Here is a 20387-nt window from a genome sequence, read left to right on the forward strand (position 1 = left end):
AATTTTAATATTTGTGCAGTTATTCTTCACAAAAATTTCAATATTTTTTTTTTGATAAATTTACTCTATTTTACCGACTGATCAATTTACACTTTCATTTACGGTCGGTAAAAATTCTGTTTTTTCAGTGATAATTGAAGTAATTAATAAAATGTACCGAGTGAAATGAATGTATATGTTGTATATACGCAATTATAATTGCTTACCAAAAGAAAAAAAGAGTACGCAATTATAATTTTATATGGACAGGCTTTTGAGCGAGGGTTGAAATGATTTTAGGGAAAGAAGAGGAGAAGACTTGCCTCAACCTTACCTGCTCAAGGTGGTGGGGGTCAATGAAAGAAAGCAGGAAAGTTCTTAGAAAAAAAGAAATGATAAAAGCTTAAAGTTAAGCTCTCAAAAAGAAAGAAAGCTGATTTTCACAAAGCACCTATATCTTTTCCTTTCTCTCTTCTTCAACTTCTTATCTAACATGTCTCTCTCTCTTTAATTCAATTATTCTCTCTTTCTCTCTCTCTCTCGATGAAATTATTGTCTGGCCTTACCCCCTTGGTATGAATAAAGCTGCAGCAAAATAACTCTAGTTTCAATAGCTCTGTGTACAACAACTTAGTGGGGGAGATTTGATTGATTTGTTTTCTTCTCCTAATCAATTCTATATATTTCTATCCTTTATATTTTCAAGAAACTCATCATTCGTTAGTTTCTCTTTATTCCAATCCCATGTTAGACAATAATAACGCGACGGCCTCTGCTGGTCCTTCTTCTTCATCTGATGCCTTCACCAACTCCTCTGAAAATGGTGTTTCCAACAAAAGAAAAAGAAGACCTGCTGGCACTCCAGGTTTGATACTCCTCAACTACCCTAATCTGCAATCATACAACATCTTATAAAGTTGCCGTTTAAATTATGAGATTTTATTCTAATCTTGTTAACGTTAATGAGAATTAGATTATAATACAAACGTATTATAATCTTATTCTTTTTTTAATTAACAGGATTGAAATCACACAATCCAAACGGCTCATGCGTGAATACTACTAAAGCATAATTATTGTATAATATACGATATGATATGATCATCTTATGGGAGTGTTGATGAGAATTTTTATGTTTGTTTTGGTAGATCCAGATGCTGAGGTTGTATCGCTTTCACCCAAGACATTACTTGAATCAGACAGGTACGTTTGTGAGATCTGTAACCAAGGGTTTCAAAGAGATCAAAATCTTCAGATGCATCGACGCAGACACAAGGTACCTTGGAAGCTACTCAAGAGAGAGTCACCGGAGGTGCGAAAACGGGTGTTTGTCTGTCCAGAACCGACCTGTCTACACCATGATCCCTGCCATGCCCTGGGTGATCTAGTGGGGATCAAAAAGCACTTTAGACGAAAACACAGCAATAACAAACAGTGGGTGTGTGAGAAATGCTCAAAAGGTTATGCTGTTCAGTCTGATTATAAGGCTCATCTCAAGACTTGTGGCACACGAGGCCACTCTTGCGACTGCGGTCGTGTCTTTTCCAGGTTCTTATCTCAACTCAATTCAACTCCTACTTAAATATCTATACTATATTATCATAACCAACTAGAAATCTTTCGACTAACACCTCTTGATTTAGCGGTATCTTCAGAAATTTCTGGTCGGTTGTTTGTAATGTATTTGCTTGATTACTATAAGAGATTAGTTATAGATTTTATGTAACATGTTAGTAACTTCTATAATTGTATCTATGTGGCCAAGAATCACTATTTCATACTGTCTAATTACACTAAATGTGCTGATTAAACTATAGTATTAACAAATATAGGTAGGTAGCTAGATTTGGTTAGATTATTAAATTAATTGTAAGTCTAGGAAGGAATATAGCAATAATTAATAAAATAGTCATAGTAGAGAATGATAAGAGCTATATACTATAGCAGTAGTATATGAGTTTATTATTGGTTGTTTGTTGGTAGCCCTACACCAGTAAGATGAAGCTCTGATTGCTCTCTTGACTGATTTGTTTGCAGTAGTACTATTCTGCAACTTCTTCCTCTTTTTCTTTAAACACATCAGCTGTACGTGCGAGCTAATTAGCTACATTTATTTCATAATTTTTCTAAATTTTATAGTACCTCTCGTTTAGCCAATCACATTACCAATCATTAATAATTTTCACCCATATTTACAATTTGATCAGAGTTGAGAGTTTCATTGAGCACCAAGATGCTTGCACTATTCGTCGAGTCCAGCCGAGTCATTTACAAGTAATGTTGCAGCATCAGCAACAAGCTTGTTCTTCTCGTACTGCATCAAGTGCTAGCCCGTCTAGCGAAAATAACAATTTGAGTAATATATCTAAATTGCTCAGATCATTTCCTATGACAACTCCTCCTCCTAATCCTCCTCGGCAGCAACATCAATCGGATAGGGATCACATGATGAGTTTCCCTGCGTACCATGATCATGATCAGCACCATCGACAAAGGTTGGAGTTACAATTATTACCGATGTCATCAAATGCTACAAATAAATGTCCATTATCTGATCAGAATCACGACGAAAACCATGCAACTCATTTGAAACTTTCCATCGGGAGCAATGATGTGAACGACAGTACTGAGTTAGCTTTGAGTACCGAGGATCAACTAAAGTTCGCGAAGAAGGAGAAGGCATTCGCAGAAGAAGCAAGAAAGCAAGCAAAAAGACAGATTGAACTGGCGGAAATGGAGTTTGCAAATGCGAAAAGAATTCGACAACAAGCACAAGCTGAGTTTGAGAAGGCTCAGATTTTAAAAGAACAAGCAACAAAAAAGATGAGCTCTACAATGTTGGAAATAACATGTCATGCTTGTAAGCAACGATTTCACACAACAAAAACAACAGGAGGAGCTATGTATTCTACTGTTGCTGATGAGACTTCACTTGGGATGAGTTACATGTCTAATTCAGCTATAACTGAAGGTGAAGGGGAGTAGCTAATACCTAGCTACTCAACAACTATTATTAATGATAAAATACACAAATGTTTGTCATTATCTTTGTGGCTTTTTGGTCTATATGTATGTCATCCCTATGAAAAGCTCTATCATTAGGGATTCTTGTATGCAGTTTTTTTATTGCTGGCTTGGTTGTTGTGATATTGATATTGTAATGTCCTTCTATAAAATATTTCAAAGTCCAAATTTTCATTTCATGTTTTGTGGTATTAATAAGTCATATATACATTTCAGTGAATGCCATAAAAATTCTCATATCTTGAACGAACAAGAGTGACGGAACCAGAATTTCAAAATATTCAGGGCTGTTATGCATTATTTAAATAAATACACTTATTTTTCAAGACAATTAGGACTAAAATATTAAATAAATTGAAAAATAGTATAAATCACTATATTAGCTGTAATTTTGTAAGTTATAGTTGTATACAACAAATGAAACAAAAAGAGCATATCTAACATAATCTCTGAAACTCAGTTTTCAGCAACAGGTATCAATTCTTACGCACATACATGTTTGTCTTTACATAAATTGCTGTCCAATGCACTTTGTGTTATTGAGATATACACAAGCAAAAGAAAATCTGCAAGATGCTCAAGAGCTAGAGCTAGCCTACTGAAATCTTTCAGAACTTTGAATGATTAAAAAGTAAAGGCTCTTCTAATTACTACACTGTACAAGTTACAACGTAACGCTCACGTGAGATTGTGTTTATAGTCGTATTACTTTTACCATGCACTGCATGTAACACACACAATTTCATACACATCAACACATGTGACATGGTACGTACAATGTTATCAAAGAAAAGCCAGAAATGGAAAACCTGCAGCTCTCTCCACATTTGTCATCACTGACCATTAATTATTCTCAATAGCTTTTCCCAGTTTTCTGTAAATAAAAGGAGTTTAGCTGTATAATTATAATTCGTGTGATGAAATAGTATAAAAAACATCTTTAGGCTAAAATATTTTATAATATAAATATTTAATGATTTTATAAAATCAATAGAAATTTTTACACATATACATAATAATATGTATCATCTCAAAAATGAAAAATATAATAAGTATTAAGCGATTGACTATTAATTTACGTCTAATCTATAAGATCAAATATATTTATTAGTGATCTTGTTGGATTCGTATTAATGAGTAGTTTAATATAATAAAATTTTTATATTTAATAATATTACAAAATTAAATAAATTAACAATTAAAAGTGTGTATTCGCAAATGTATCCAACACGGACACGTTTTTAGGGACGGAGAGAGTACTATGCTGCAGAAAATTTCCGTCTTCGTAATAATAATTTCCATATATATATACGCTAAAAATCCTTTTACACACAAACGTTCGTGTTACGTACCCTCTAAAAATTAAGATTAATTTAAAGATAGGAATGCTTAATTACCATTTTTGGGGTGGGGAATTAATGAACTGTACAATAGATGATGGCTGTGTGTGAATATTTCAAATCTTGAAGCTACTGCTCTACTCTACATGTAAAAGAGAGATCTGTACAGTCTGAGGAGATAAAGTGAGAGATGCTGTCAATGTATTTCTGTTTATTATAAATGCTTATTCAGACATCATGTTTTTCAGTGCCACAGTTGAATGGTTAAATGACAGGCACTCGTCCCTTTCAAAGAGAAAATACAATACACACTTGAACACAAAAATATACAACAACAAAACTTCACCATCTCTTTTTAAAATTACAATTTAACCACATGCAGAGCCTAGCGTCAGCAGCTATCAGTTACTACTGTTTGCTTTCATTTATTTGGAGAAACATACACACCACAACACCCAGTTTTGAAAGACCGTTTCGAGTTCAATTGGATGCACAGTTCCAAAAAGTTGTATAAAGGAGATGAAAATTTGATTAAAAATAAATTTGAAAAAGGTACTGCCAAGTGCCAAGTCTAGTTAATTGATTTCTCAGCACGATCGAATACAAAGCAAAAGGCCACCACAGGACCATTGGGTTTCATCTGCTGGGTTTCTGGGTTTCTATTTTAACCCCCCCTGGTGCCTTCTTTAGGGACCACGTGCATCCCTTTTGATACCCCTTTTTATTGTAGGGTGCCCTTTTGTCTTAAATTTGGAAAAACTATAATGAATTTTTTGCCCAATATTCAGCCAATTTATACTAACTATACTATACTACAATAACCGGAACTTTTAAATTAAAAGTGATCAGAACCGTTAAATTCAAATAGTAAAAGAATATATACTGTTCAAACTCACAGGTTCGAACCCTGCTAACAACAAATATTTATATTATTATTTATATACTACTAAAATTCCCAGATTTAAATCTCACTAATATCAAATATTTATATTATTATTTATACACTATCCAAGATTCAGGTTCGAATCCTGTCAACAATAAATATTTATATTATTATTTATAAATATACTAATAACATAATGCTCCAAAAAGAAATTTATTATAAATTTAAATGATATAAAAATATAATGAAGACATGTGCATCGTACGGGTTGTAAAGCTATTAATTATAAATTAGGTAAATTATTGTTTTCGGGTTAGATTTTAAGTTTTCAGAAGTACTATCTATATTAGAATTGTATTGGATTTGCATGTAATTTTTGAAGAAAAAGATTTGTAAGTGATTGTTTAAATAATGAGATTTCAACCTCATTATTCGAAATGAAATGAGATTTAACAAAACTATATTCACGATTTTAATATCATTTTCGTTAAGCATTAAAATCGCATGATTTAAACGTCTCCTAAACTGTTCTCGAGGTCAAAAATCTATTATGGAATAATATTATTTTTCTTTGGTTTTGACTCTCTTCAATATTTGATTTGGTCTCCCTACTAAAATTTGCTAGTGAGATAACATATCTTTCTTTCATTTTGGCTCTTTTTAATATTTGATATTATCTCCTTAATAAAATTTATTAGTGAAATGAGTGTGTTGTCGTCATAGATATATGACAGAACACGTAACGGCTAAGTTCGAGTTAAAATAAATTTATGTGATTTTTATACGGTACAAAATTTATTCCCCTTCAATACACGCCGTTCACATTACATCCAGGAGATTAAAATGGTTGTCGTAAAACCAAATGAAGGCGATAGTTTAGAACTACATTTATGTATCATTGTCTTTCTCTAACTTTTTATAAACTATTTGATGCCCAAGTAATGCTACTTTGGCTTTGGCCAACCATACGGTTTGGAACCGATAGATACTCAAAAAGATGGTAGAAAGAGATAAAGCGGTTTTGAGTTATACGTATTAGGGTATGTTTGGTATTGCTGTTGCAGACAGCAACAACAGCTTTTTGCTAAAAAACAGTTAAAAAACTGTTTGGTAAAATTTAAAATCTGCTTTTCGGAAAAGTGTTTTTGACCTAAAAGCTGCTGTTAGAGAAAGTAAGTCCGCCATGCTTTTAGAAAAAGCTGCTTTTCAGCTGTTGCGGGAAGCAGATGCTGATTTCACCATCAAACCTTACAAAAAGCATCATTATTTTTAATTTTTTGCATCAACACATATACGTATAAAAAAAATTACCAAACAAGTCATCTGATTTTTACAACAGCACTTTTTTCAGCATCATTTTTTCTAACAGCACAACAATTTTTAACAGCAATCCCAAACAGAGCCTTAGACTTTTGTGATGCCAAAAGAATCATTTTCCCATATGGAGATTACAAGAAACAAGGTCATGGAAAGACAGTCACAAGAGGCTTCAAAATGGAAAGTTGCTTTTGAATTATATGCATAATGTATATGTGTGATCATCACATGTTATGTTCGCTACTAAAAGGAGTCAATAATATTAATAATGTAAACATAGGCTAAGAAACAACTTTTTTGGTTACTTGTTTCTAAACTATTTATAATTTGGGCCCAAATAGGTTTCGTTTGGTGATTACATTATCTTCATATTAGGGGCAATTACATCTCTCCTTCTGGTAAGTAATTAGTTAAAAGAATTCATATTTGAAAATTTGGGTAAAATGTATTCCTTAATTCGCTATGACTAAGCAAGTGCTTTAAATTTTGGATGGTCATCAATAAATATTCGTTAAATTTTTGATGGTCATCAATAAATATTTGTTCAGTGAATACATTAACCATTACATGACTTGTTTGTAAGTGGTTTCTGACTAGGCCAACTAGCCCAACTCTTACATCCAACAGTGCATAAAAATCATCTATAACCCATACGTCATCTGAATGATTATTTGAGCTTTCGAGAATTTCATGCAGTCCCCTTGACATTATTAACATAAAAGACACAAACTAGGTAATTCTGCAAATTACCTATGATTCTTGGTAATTCGGCAAATTGACATGTATTACCTTTTCTGCCCATAACATATGTGTCATTTTCTCATTTTAAGTTTTACCAATAATAAAAATTAAAATCATTGGTGGATGGTGTAGAAATCGATTTATTAAGGCACGAAAGAAAGTAGATCAGAAGAATAGTTCACGGGTTAGGTCATGTGCGGAAGTGGGCTAAGTCGTTAAGAATTTTGGATCTGTAGTGGTTGGTTAAGCCCAATCTCTCTCTAAGTGACTGAGGTAAAATATTATTTCAATCACAATAACTCATTTTTCTTAGAAGAAATATTATAATTTTATAAAACTAATTTTAAAACCATTCCTGTATATATATAAATGTAATATCAATTACATTTTGTAAAATATTTGATATTTTGGTTATTATAAAAAATTTACTACATAATTTTTAGTTATACAGAGACACAAAATAATGGGTGGATAATCAGCAAAAAAAATAAGTTAGGTAATATTTCTTAGATCCTACAATGATAAATTTTCAAAATAATAATAATGTTGATGTCGATTTTATTCCAAGTGATATGTATAATGAACTTTCTTCGACTAAGTTTATATGGAAATTAGAAGATTTTATAGAATAGTTTTTGGACGAAAATGGTTTTATGAGGACCGCGATTATAAATCATGATGTGATGAATTTATACATTTTATGGCACTAGTTACATTTCAAAATTTTCTATTTATAATATTATATACCATTTATTTCTTTTTGCAGTATATTATGAATCAAATATACATATGAAGATTTAAAAATATCCAGCTGCAGATTTTAATTCTGAAATATATTAAAAACTCTATAAATATCGATATATTGTTGGCATCTCTTTCATCTGATCATCACGTGATTTTATATTCACCTGAGCAACTCTATTATTTGAGTTATATTTTTCCTGCCTTCTTATGTTTTCACTTTTTCATTTTTTCTGACATGGCTATATATTAATGTAACATTGGATAATGTACTGTCTCAATTTATTCAAATTATAAGGAATAAACTTGTATAAATTTGTTTTGGTACACAAGTCATAAGCATCGTTGTGAAATATTTAAATACGTTGTTCAAGTTGAGGAAATTATATTAGAGAGGGACCAAGAGCCAATATAGCACTAAGTACAAAAATGTGATAATTTCAAACCTTCAAACCACTTAGTAGCATGCTTGGAGCGATAGAGATTTAACCAATTTCCTAACTAATATGTGCATAGATACTTATGTTTTAGTTGTTTGGTGAATTAAAATGAAATGGATTGGATGATATTAAAGAAAATAATTGTGAGTTGGAGGGAATATTTTTAAAAAACTGGATATGCAAAATTTTTATTCTCAAACTGGGGAGGGGTTGTTTAACTATAGTTTAGGTAGTTAGGAGTGGATGGAGTTTAAGAATGGAAACTTTGAAAATTTAATTATTTATCCTTAAAACACATTTATTACATTTCATTTACTCCAGCCATACACAAGATAAGAAAATGGAAAGAAGAAAACCCCATAAACTAAGCCATATTTTCCTCTCTAATTTGACATACTCCAGCTCTCTAAGCCATATTTTTCTCTCCAATATGACATACTCGTGCCCTATGTAGCAATACTTCACTCCCTTTTCGCATAAATTATCAACTGAAACATAAGTGAAAGTTCACCGAAAGAGCCCTTTAAAGCACTATTCAGAATATCTGTTGTATACACAATTCAATAACCACATTTCCCAATGATTGAAGAAAACCAATGTCAAGAATTCTAAGAGCATCTTAATTGATAAGACCATCTTTATTATAAGATCGGTTCTCCAAATTCTACCCTTCTCTTTTGACGATAAGTTATAAGCCAAACAAACTTCAATCTCCATGTTATTCGAAATAAATTTAACCTTAACATAATTTTGAAAATTTACCATCTTAAGGTTTTGTCTGCTCAAGTATAACTGAAAATTTATCACATTGATTTGTATCAACATGACATCATTCAATGGTATGCTATACACTGTCATGGGTAGATAGATTGTCGAGGGTCGAAGATGAAATAAGTGATTGCAAGAGGAAGATGAAGATTGCCATGGGGAGAAAGTTACATGCGGTTTGGCGGTTATCTTGCATCGTAAATCAATTTTTTTGGACCCGGGATAGAAGAAAATGAAATAGATCATCGCAATTATTTCAGTGTCTTGATCAACCAGGTATAAGAAGGGTATGTATAAGATGTACGCCAACCATGCCACCACTCTGGAAGAGTAGGGAGAGAGTTTCTATGAATACCCTCGGTGCACGATAAAATAGTGGTGATAGATAATTGCGCACAACTGAGCAAGCAATACAAATATGTGTATAGTTACACTTAAATTCAAAAGTTTAGGAATGCATACCTTTTAATAGATGGAAATCTAGTACATATGTATCGAACTCAATAATAAATTAGAATGTAGATATCGTAGATCCCTTATTACAAAACTTACATAATCATTGTTTATATAAATCACATCAATATGTTGTTTGATTGAACTCGAAGATATTTTCATTATCGCCATTATATAATCAAACCAGTATCTAGTTTTTTTTTCATTTTAATCGTGATTTATGTTCCTGCACTCTAGTTCCCCATTTATCTCTCAGATGCATCAACAAATTGGATGTATGACACCAAGTCATTAATAGTATGTTAGGAATATGTCATAGGTTTGATGATAAGTTCATCAAAACAGCTTACACTACAAGAAAAAAGTCCATAGACATCGCTTTTTGGCCGATGTCTATGCTGTTTCCCAACCGATGTTGATGTCGGTGATGTCTATTCTAGACATCGGTGAATACCCGATGTCTATACTGGATTAGACATCGATTTTAGTTAAAAAACAGATGTCTATGTGTTGATTATTAAAACAAAATGCTATAAGTAAATTATTTAATAACTAAATTACACCTAATTAAACATGTTAAACATATCATGAGCTATGTTTTTTGTCACAAAAACATCGATTTTAGTGAAAAACACTGATATCTATGTGATGATTTTTCACAAAAAATGCTATAACAAAATTATTTAATAACTAAATTACACCTATTAAAACATATTAAACATATATTGAGCTATGTTTTTTGTCACAAAAACATCGATAATTTTGACAGAGGTGATGTAAAATGGCATATTAAACATCTGTTTCTTTAATAAAAGGTGATGTCTAATTAAGCGTATAGACATCAGTTTTTTCTAGAATGAAGTGATGTCTATGTATCATTTAGACTTGAACATGTTAGTTTTTCACATCAGTTATTTGCCTTAAACTGATGTACATTGCGTTTTTTGACATCAGTTTTGTTTGGTTAAAAGTGATGTACATTATCTTTTTTGACATCAGCTTTTCTTAATTAAAAGTGATGTGTAAGAAATTTATAGACCAAATTGTGTAAAATTTTACATCACTAATTTTCTAAAAAAGCGATGTACTCGTTACTAATAGACATTTGTTATAAATAAAACCGATGTCCTTTACTACATAACCAAAACTAAAACATTGGAATAACACGCATCCATACAAATCTAACCAGTCAATCATTCATACATTTAACCATTCAATCATCCGAAAACCACCAACACCAACCCCATCATCTGCATCAATCATCTAAAAATCACCAACACCAACCCCATCATCTGCATCAATCATTCAAAAACTACAGAATCTACATTACCAAATGTACAACCCCCAGCATTTGCAAACCTATACAGCAACCCCAGCATTTATACACTTACATTCTTACTACACAGAACCGTCTAAATTACCAAATGTACGACTACGCAAAAGAAAAGACCTTGAGTACAAGAATTGATCAGATATGCTCTTGGATGAACTGCAGAGCCTCAATGCGAACTTCATCTAGCTGTTCAATGTTGTAACACGATCGAGTCTTGGCCAACCACTACAAATTCCAAAAAAACAAAATTCAGTACATGAATGAAAAGTAACCATATCGAAAAGTAACCATATCTCAGTATATAGCAAACTGGAAGCGTCAAGGTAATACCTTTTTAGCAAAGTTCAACTTGTCATCATCGATAATTTCTTTCATGTATCGCATTATTACATACGCACATTCAATCCCACCGGGTTGTTTAGGAGATCCCTATTTCATTAATTAAAAGACAAATCAGGCATGTCAAATAAATCATATATATTAAGCACAAATATTAGGTACTCGATCTATTGTACTTACACTAAGAAACTTTGCCTTGGCCATCTTGTTGCCCCTGCCGGTTTCAGAGTTGTAACTTTTCAAAGCCCTGCATAAAAAACATAAAATCTCATATAATGTACAGAAATGAACATGCAATTATACCAAACTGTTACGTTAATAAAAATTTACCTTGATAACGCCTTTTCTAGTTCTGAAAATTGTGTCGGGTGAGGTAGTGGATTCAGAATATATATTTCCCCTTCCCAGATAACGACCAAAATCCAATGCATACTATTTTCATAAAAAAACAAAGACAGATAGGACACATCACATAGAAATTTGTACTGTACTATCCATGTTTTTAATTTTCAGTATTACAATAAGTACTTACTTCTGATTATGCGGAAGAAAGAATAGGCGATCCGGGTTACCCTCTCTCAACCGGTTTAAAATGTATGCTTCAAAATCAGCATTCACGTGATATGTGGATCCGGGGTCAATAAAAGCAAATGTCTCCGCCAGTTCTGGTATTTCACTAATCTCAGAATGCAAGTGCCTATCGAAAGAGTGCTGATGTTAAAATGCAAGTTCTGGAAAATTACAAATATTAAAAAAAATGATCATTAAAAAGAAAAAAAAGGTAACTTACGCCATGTAACTTGCAACTACTGCTTGGCCCAACATTTCAAACTCCAATAAAGACACAACATTCTCATGCAACAAATAAATTGTTTTTTCATGTCCAAACACATTCGGCTCACATCGAACCTGGATACTGACCCCGGTAGTTTTCATCCAAGTTGTTGCATGTTTATACAACAGCTTAAAGCCCTTTGGCACTTTCGCACCTAGCTTTGCTTGAAGAAATTGTGCCTTCAAATCCTGCAACCCGTCATTCTTTTTTATTTTTTCAGCACTTGTTCGGGGCCTTTCTTTTTTCTGCACCTGATGATAATATAAAACCAAAATAAAATGTACATACCACTTAATTTTTAATATCTTGAAATGAACAATTTAATTTCAAAATTCAGACAATATTATACATATATATATTATTCATTATACCGCAACATTTGTGTAGTTAATTAATTCCTCAGGCCATGCCAAAAAAGATCCTAGAGCATCGCGGACAGTCATCATGTCATCACCACGTGTCTCAGCTGGAAGCAAGGCATCTGGTTTTATGGGGCCATCAACGGAGACACATTGATGTCCAATTGGTATATCAACTCCATGTACCAAATCAGTTAAATTATCCTCGCGAGGATATACCATACCAAATGCAACCTTATTCTCAAGTCTCTTGACAGATAGCTCACAAGATCGTTGGGCCTATAATATTTAAATAAACAAAATTAAAAAATTAAGGTAACAATGATTTACCTTAGTAAGATAAATGACAAGGTTGCTCACAAAATTAAAATAACTTACGTGACTTCCAGGAGGTGAAGGCCTAGTTGGGCCATCTGTAAAAACACAGTCATCATCTTCATATACCAACACAACTCCTCTTGCAGGTGGTGGATTTGACTTCATTTCTTTATCCTTTTCCGGATCGAAACTTGCCTTTTCAGATGGCATTGGAGAGTGAAAAGTACCTCCACTTTCGATCACTGACTTCAAGCGATCAATCTCTGCCTCGAGAGCTTGCATTTTTTTTCCAAGCAGTTCATCCCTTTGTCGATCACGGGCCATCAACTCTGCCTTTGTGATTCGAAGCTTTGGCTCTCTTGGCAAATTAAAGTATTGTTTTGGAGTGATGTACCCTCCAACAGCCCAAACCCTCCCAGAATGCTCACGACTCTCCAAAGCCGTTGTCAGAACATCTTCAGCACCAAAAAACTGAATCTCACCCTTCTTCTTTTTTTCCAACAATGCGTTCTGTTAACAAGAAAATAAATTAACCAAAATGGAGTTAACTAGTTTTCAATAAAAGATAAATAATAATTATTTCGCATAATTGTAATCAGTATGATTAAAGACCAATTAACTAAAACATTGACAGGGGTCCTATTTATACTGATTCGCCTACTTTACTGATTTATGTCGTCCTAATTTTACTGATTTGCCTACTTTAATGTAATTTAACCAAAATTAAAACTTACAATTTTATCGCATACAACAGCCAAATCTTCATCGACCTCTTCGACCTCTTGTCCGTTTTTCCGCTTACGAGCCTTTTGCCAAAAAATCGCTCTATCCGGTTCTTCTCCCGGATTCAACCTTCCTTTTTTTATCTGTTACAAATAAAATAAAATACAGTAATACAAATAACTCCAGGGCTAAAAAATGTAGGACTCTAATTTATTATGGACTGACCTATTATAAATTAAATACGGTTATACAATTAAATGAACTTTTCTTACCTCATCTTCTTTTAAACCGATGTAGCCCTTTCTTGACAACCGGTGATGATATTTTCTCTTAGACACTCTTTCACTTTGTGTGTCATGAATTTCCTAAAAACATGTCACAAGATTACAAAAATTACAACAGACGATGCAAAAAAATCACCAAAATCATATATTACAGAATTAAAACATACCTTCCACTTAGAATCAGTCCTCTGTCTCACAAACCTTTTCCAGGTTGCCTTACTAACATAGCCATAGCCTCTTGGCGGCTTACTCAGCTTCTTCTTTTCTCCAATAAATGGTAGCACATACTTTCTCGTCAAATCAGTCTTAAACTGTCGCCATTTAGAGCCTGCTGACTTTAGGACCATGTTTTCAATTTCTGGTTTAACTTTGAAGGTAGCCTGAAAAAACACAAGTTCACAAAATCATAACAGGAAAAACTTATATTCAAGATCTATATTTGATAATAATTTTTTACAATTGATCTAGTACCTGGAGATCTAACCAAAGCTTTGATTTTAATTCAGGGTCTACATTTGGCCACGTAGGATTGTCGATTGGAATCGTAGTCCTAGCCAACATACCAATGTAAGACTGGAAACGGGCTCTAGTTTCCCCATTAGGAATCCCCCATTCATTGGTAGTGACTTTAACTTTCTTCCCGCGAGCTTTCTTGACAATCACTTTGTACATTGCGCATACGCCTCGCTTACCCCCAGACTTCCTTGTAGCAGTATTAGTTGTAGTATTTGTCTGTTCTGAGTTAGTCGGTTGAGATTCCGATGCATGCCCTTCATTGTTTTCATCATTGTTCGGAACATCCTCCAGCCGCTTGGGGCTTCCACCGCTAAGATTCTGTGATGCAGTCTTTTCTGATTGCTTTCGCATTTGCTTTTTTGGTGCCATTCTTTCCTCTTCCTCTAATCTGAAAAATTAACTAATATTTAACGGATTAGAACAACTACACAGTTCATGGTATAATGTCTAACAGATATGCAGAAAATTAAATAAAATTCTCATTTAATTGTCAAGAAAAATTACAGATAGACTTCTATAACTACATTGAAAAATTACAAGAAAACAGAGATCACAAGATACATTAAAAATAACAAGAAAAATTACAAATAACAAGAAAAATTACAAATAAGGAGAATATATAGCTAGACTCCTATAACTTTTTGACCCATATACCCTCAACATTTTCTCTTCTATTACAAATACTTGCATCATCAATTTTAGCAGGGTCACATGTAGGGATATTAGAACAGAATGGGGGAGGGTTCCAGGAGGTGTCTTCAGGAGCATCTTCATTGTAAACATCATGATAGTCTCGAGTTGTCGCCGATAACACAACGAACCAATTAGCATCAACTGGATCCTCAATATAAAATACTTGGTTGACTTGGTCAACAGAGACATATTTGTCCTTTTTGTGACCTGGTCGATTGAAGTTGACAAGGGTGAAACCAAGTTCATCGGACTTGACACCTTTGTCACTTGTTGCCCATGTACATAAAAACAGAGGGGCCTTGAATGCGTGGTAGTCTAATTCCCATATTTCCCTGATCACCCCATAAAATTTTAAATCACTCTCTATAGGATTCATGTCCTTAGCACTAGAGACTTGGACTGTCCTCGCAACTAATGACACACCACTATTCTGAACTACCCTTGCATTATCTCGATCCTTTGTGTGGTATCGGACCCCTTCAACAGCATAACTTTCGTAAGTCAAAACTGAAAATGAAGGTTTCCCAGCCAACCATCTTATAGTTTCAGATACGGCTTCCGCATTCTCCCTCATTTCTGTACTGACCTACATATAATTTATTGATGCATATAAGTGGCTACAAATTTAAAAACACGAATTATAAAAATAAAAGAGAAGGAAAAATAATGTAAACCAACTTTTTGTTCAAACCAATCGGCAAATTGTCGATTGTGCTCTCCCAATAGCCACTGTACACTCTTCTTTTTCCCTCGATAAATCTCTTCCAAATATTTTTTATGCAACCTGAAATTACTTACATCAAATTCGACTAAACTATACCAAATACAACTTTAACAATTATATGTATACTTTTTATGTTTTACTTACATAACATATGGTTCCACTTCCGAATTATTACGAAGAACTGAAAGATGAGCCTCATCTCGTTCTTTTTCCGTAACTGACTTCATAGTCACACCACCGATTGGACCAGAAATTTTTTCTTCATCTTTCGAAAGACCGGTTGTTCTACTACTCCCGCTATAGAACTCACTGCAAAATTCTATTGACTCTTCTTTGAGGTAACCTTCAGCTATAGAACCTTCTGGATAGAATCGGTTTCTTACATAACTCTTCAATATTTTATTAAAGCGTTCAAATGGAAACATCCATCTATAAAAAACTGGTCCACATAATCGCAGTTCCCTTACTAGGTGGACCATAAGATGTATCATAACATCAAAAAATGACGGAGGGAATATCTTCTCTAACTCACACAGGGTCAATATCACATATGCTTGTAATTTATTCAACTTTGACACATCTACAACTTTGTTGCACAGAGAGTTGAAGAAAAAACACAATCTTATGATACTAACCCTAACATTTTTTGGAAGCACTGAACGAATGCAAACAGGTAGTAGTTGTTGGAGAAGGATATGACAGTCATGGGACTTTAAACCATACAACTTCATATCAATCATCGATACACAATTTCTTATATTTAAAGCATGTCCGTATGGAAGTTTCATGTCGTACAATGATGCCAATATTATTTGTTTTTCTTTCCGGGAGAGAGTATAAGGGGCAGGAGGTAGGTATGTTCTTTTCTCACCTACTTCTGGAGCTAAATCAGGCCGTATTCCCATGTCAACCAAATCAAGACGCGAGGCAAGGCTGTCTTTACTCTTGAATTTCATGTGTAGAAGTGTCCCAATTATATTATCACACACGTTCTTTTCGACGTGCATGACATCTAAACAATGTCGAACATGGTGAAACTTCCAATACTCTAACTCAAAAAAAACTGACTGTTTTTTCCATGGAGACTCCACCTTTTTTGGCTTCCCCCCTTTCCAAAACTGAACCTAAGTTGCTGTTGTTGCCCCAACACTTCCTCTCCGCTAAGTGGTTCAGGTGCACAACCAAATTCTTGTTCTCCATTAAAAGCTTTCCTTTGTCTCCTATACGGATGATAAAGATCTAAATACCGACGATGTCCTTGGTAGCTCATTTTTCTACTACGACTTAGATATTTAGCCACGGTCTGATCACCGCATAGTGGACAGGCCCTATAACCCTTATTAATGCACCCCGACAAATTTCCATATCCCGGAAAGTCATTTATTGTCCACATCAAGATTGCCTTTAGAGTGAAAAAGGATTTGGTATGGGCATCGTACACGTTTGGTTCACCTTCCTCCCACAATTTTTTTAAATCGTCGATCAGTGGCTGGAGATATACGTCAATATCATTACCAGGCTCTTGTGGGCCTGAAATTAATGTTGTTAACATCATAAACTTCCTCTTCATGCATAACCATGGAGGAAGATTATATGTTACTAACATAACTGGCCAGCAGCTGTACCGATTATTTAATCCATTGTTGTGTGGATTTATACCATCGGCCGCTAATCCTAAACGTATATTTCTTGCCTCGCTACCAAACTCAGGCCACCTACAATCTACATTTCTCCAAGAAGGAGAATCAGAGGGGTGACGCATCTTTCCATCTTTGGATCGATTATTTGCATGCCAACTCATTAATTCAGCAGTAGATGAAGATTTAAACATTCTTTTAAATCTGGGGATTATCGGAAAATACCACATAACCTTAGCTGGCACATTTACCCTAACTTGACCATCTTTCCCAACTTTCCAGCGAGAGAGATGGCATTTGGGACACTCGGAAGAAGACTCGAGAATTGGACCCCTGTATAATACGCAGTCATTTGGACAAGCGTGGAATTTAATATACTCGAGGCCTAAATCAGTCAATGTTTTCTTGGCTTCATACATATTAGACGGAAGCAGATTATCTTTAGGAAGAATTGATCCAATTGATTGAAGCAGATCAGTAAAAGCTTTATCGGAAACTCCAAACCTAGCCTTCCAATTATGTAATTTTAAGACCGACTCCAGTTTAGTACACTCACTTCCCTCAAACAGAGGTTGTTCTGCATCGGCAACAAACCTCTTAAAGTTATCTGACTCTTTATCGCAATCTTCCCTACTATAGGCTGCTTCACACACGTTAAATGTTTCTGAAATTGGTATGGGCTTCGAGGGAGGACAAGTACTACCAACAGATGACCTAGTACTATTATCATGGTTTTCTCCATGCCAAATCCAATCAGAATATCCTAAACTAAACCCTGATTCATAAAGATGACCTCTGATTATATTCACAGAAAACTTTTTGAAGTTAGAGCAGTGTGCACAAGGACAAGGAATTTTCTTGGGGTTTTTAGCATTTTCCTCGGCAAATATCAAGAAGTTTTCAACACCAATTTCATACTGTAGAGAATTCCTATCGGCTTTTATCCAAGACCTATCCATTTAAAACCACCTGGTATGTCACTAAAAAATTCAGTATAAGGCTTATATTTATTTTATAAGCCTAATATTTATTTTAGAAGTCTAACTTGATTTTAAGTATGACATCCACACATAGGGTAGACTATAAACGACATAAGAAAACTGAGAATTCATATTATACATAATGCATATTATACATTTTAATGTTATATATTTTATTATAATATGATATGAATCGATTTGTAATGCATTATGTAATTCATATTATACATTTAATTATAGTACTAGTACTATATATTAACTAGTCATTCGGTACTTAATGTATAATCACTATATAATTAACCATAGTATAATAGTCAGATCACGGATGCAGATTATCAAATTATAAATGTACTATTTTCAACTAAACACTTGCATACACAATCACTAAATTAACCACACACTTGCATCCAAAATTCAGAACACGACTACATTTAAATATAACATACTAATACCAAAATGAATTCTCCTGCACATAATTGCAAATAAAGCAAAACTGAGATTTCATATAATACATAATGCATATTATACACAACACATAGATCAACATAAGAACCAACTGCATAGCACATAGACAAAAAACACACTATCAAAACTAACAAAACAAATCAAATGTATAAGCGTACAAAACAGAGTTGGAGAAGAAAACTCACCGAAGATCGAAAAATCAAACAACACTAATGTCCTGCAAAAACAAATCACAACATTACAAACAAATGAAAACCTAATTTACAAAAATAAAAAAAATAAACAAAAATATAAATGTACAACTAAAAAATCTAAATTACCTAAAGCTTTAAATCTTTTTCTCAGATTAGGTCCTGTATACAACAAGAAGAAAAGTATTAGCAACAAGATTTGACACTAAATTAATAAAAAAAATAAGGGTTTCGAATTAGAAAAAACCCCAATTTACAAAATTAGGGTTTTGAATTCAAAAATCCTCAACTTTTAAAACTGGTCTTCATGCAGAGAAGACCAGTTCGATTCAAGAAGAGACAATACTTACCGAAGTAGAGAGGTTAAACGAAAGAGGCTTAACGGAGAGATTCAGAGTGGAGAGAGGTTCAGAGAGAGAGAGAGAGAGAGAGAGGTTCCAGAGACAGGTTCGAGAGAGAGAGAGAGAGAGAGAGAGAGAGAGAGAGAGAGAGGTTCGAGAGAGAGAGAGAGGTTCGAGAGATTATGATGGTGAGATGATGGCCGGAGTTCAGAGAGATTGTGAGGGGAGAGAGGTGAGAGAGAGAGAGAGAGGGGTTCGAGAGAGAGAGACAGGTTTGAGAGAGAGAGAATAGTTTTCTGTTTTTTAGTTTTTAGTTTTGATTTTTTGTTTTGATTTTGTGTTTGAAGATTGATTTGGGGGGAACCAAAATTTGGTTAAGGGGGGAGAATTTTGGGATTGGGGGAATGTAGAACTAAAAACTGAATGAAATTTTACTAACGGGGGAAGAAATGGTGGGCACAAATTTTGTTTTTTTTGGTGAATTTTAGACATCGGTTTAATTATAACCGATGTCTACAAAGAACAAAGACATCACAAAAACACGGGGTGATATCAATACTCTTTTTAACATCAGTGGCAAAGTTAACCGATGTCTAATGTGTGATGTCTATTGACATTATTCTTGTAGTGTTAGTAGATTTAATTTAGTGTGTTGTGCAAGATATTCATGTACTTTAACAAGACAATATCAAATTGACAATCCTAAGTAAGTTGTATTGTAATTTTAGTTTGCATTTTATATTTATACCAATTAAAGTCTATAAAAATGTCAAAATGCAGACTGGAGTATTTTTCTTTTAAACGATATCAAGCCTAAGAATTCTATCTGGAAGAAGATCAAGAAGATCATGCCTCAGAAGAATTATGAAGAAGTTTGGTGTTGAATAAATCTGTTTTGGAAAAGAAGTTCCAAGTCAAGATCTCTACAAGTCACATATTTAGTGTTATAGAGAAGTCATTCGA

The 20387-nt window shown here is 33.7% G+C and overlaps 1 protein-coding gene across 1 annotated transcript; it reads left to right on the forward strand.

Annotated features, from left to right (window-relative positions):
• Positions 1 to 287: 287 nt before the first annotated feature.
• Positions 288 to 3182, forward strand: LOC141677939 (protein indeterminate-domain 14-like). The gene is made up of 3 exons (XM_074484092.1): positions 288 to 844; positions 1128 to 1527; positions 2187 to 3182. Exons 1-3 carry the CDS (start codon positions 724 to 726, stop codon positions 2962 to 2964), a joined length of 1299 nt encoding a protein of 432 aa, XP_074340193.1. The 5' UTR covers positions 288 to 723; the 3' UTR covers positions 2965 to 3182.
• The last annotated feature ends 17205 nt before the right edge of the window (positions 3183 to 20387 follow it).

This window comes from Apium graveolens, chromosome 8, assembly GCF_009905375.1.
Source record: "Apium graveolens cultivar Ventura chromosome 8, ASM990537v1, whole genome shotgun sequence".
Taxonomy (NCBI): Eukaryota; Viridiplantae; Streptophyta; class Magnoliopsida; order Apiales; family Apiaceae; genus Apium; species Apium graveolens.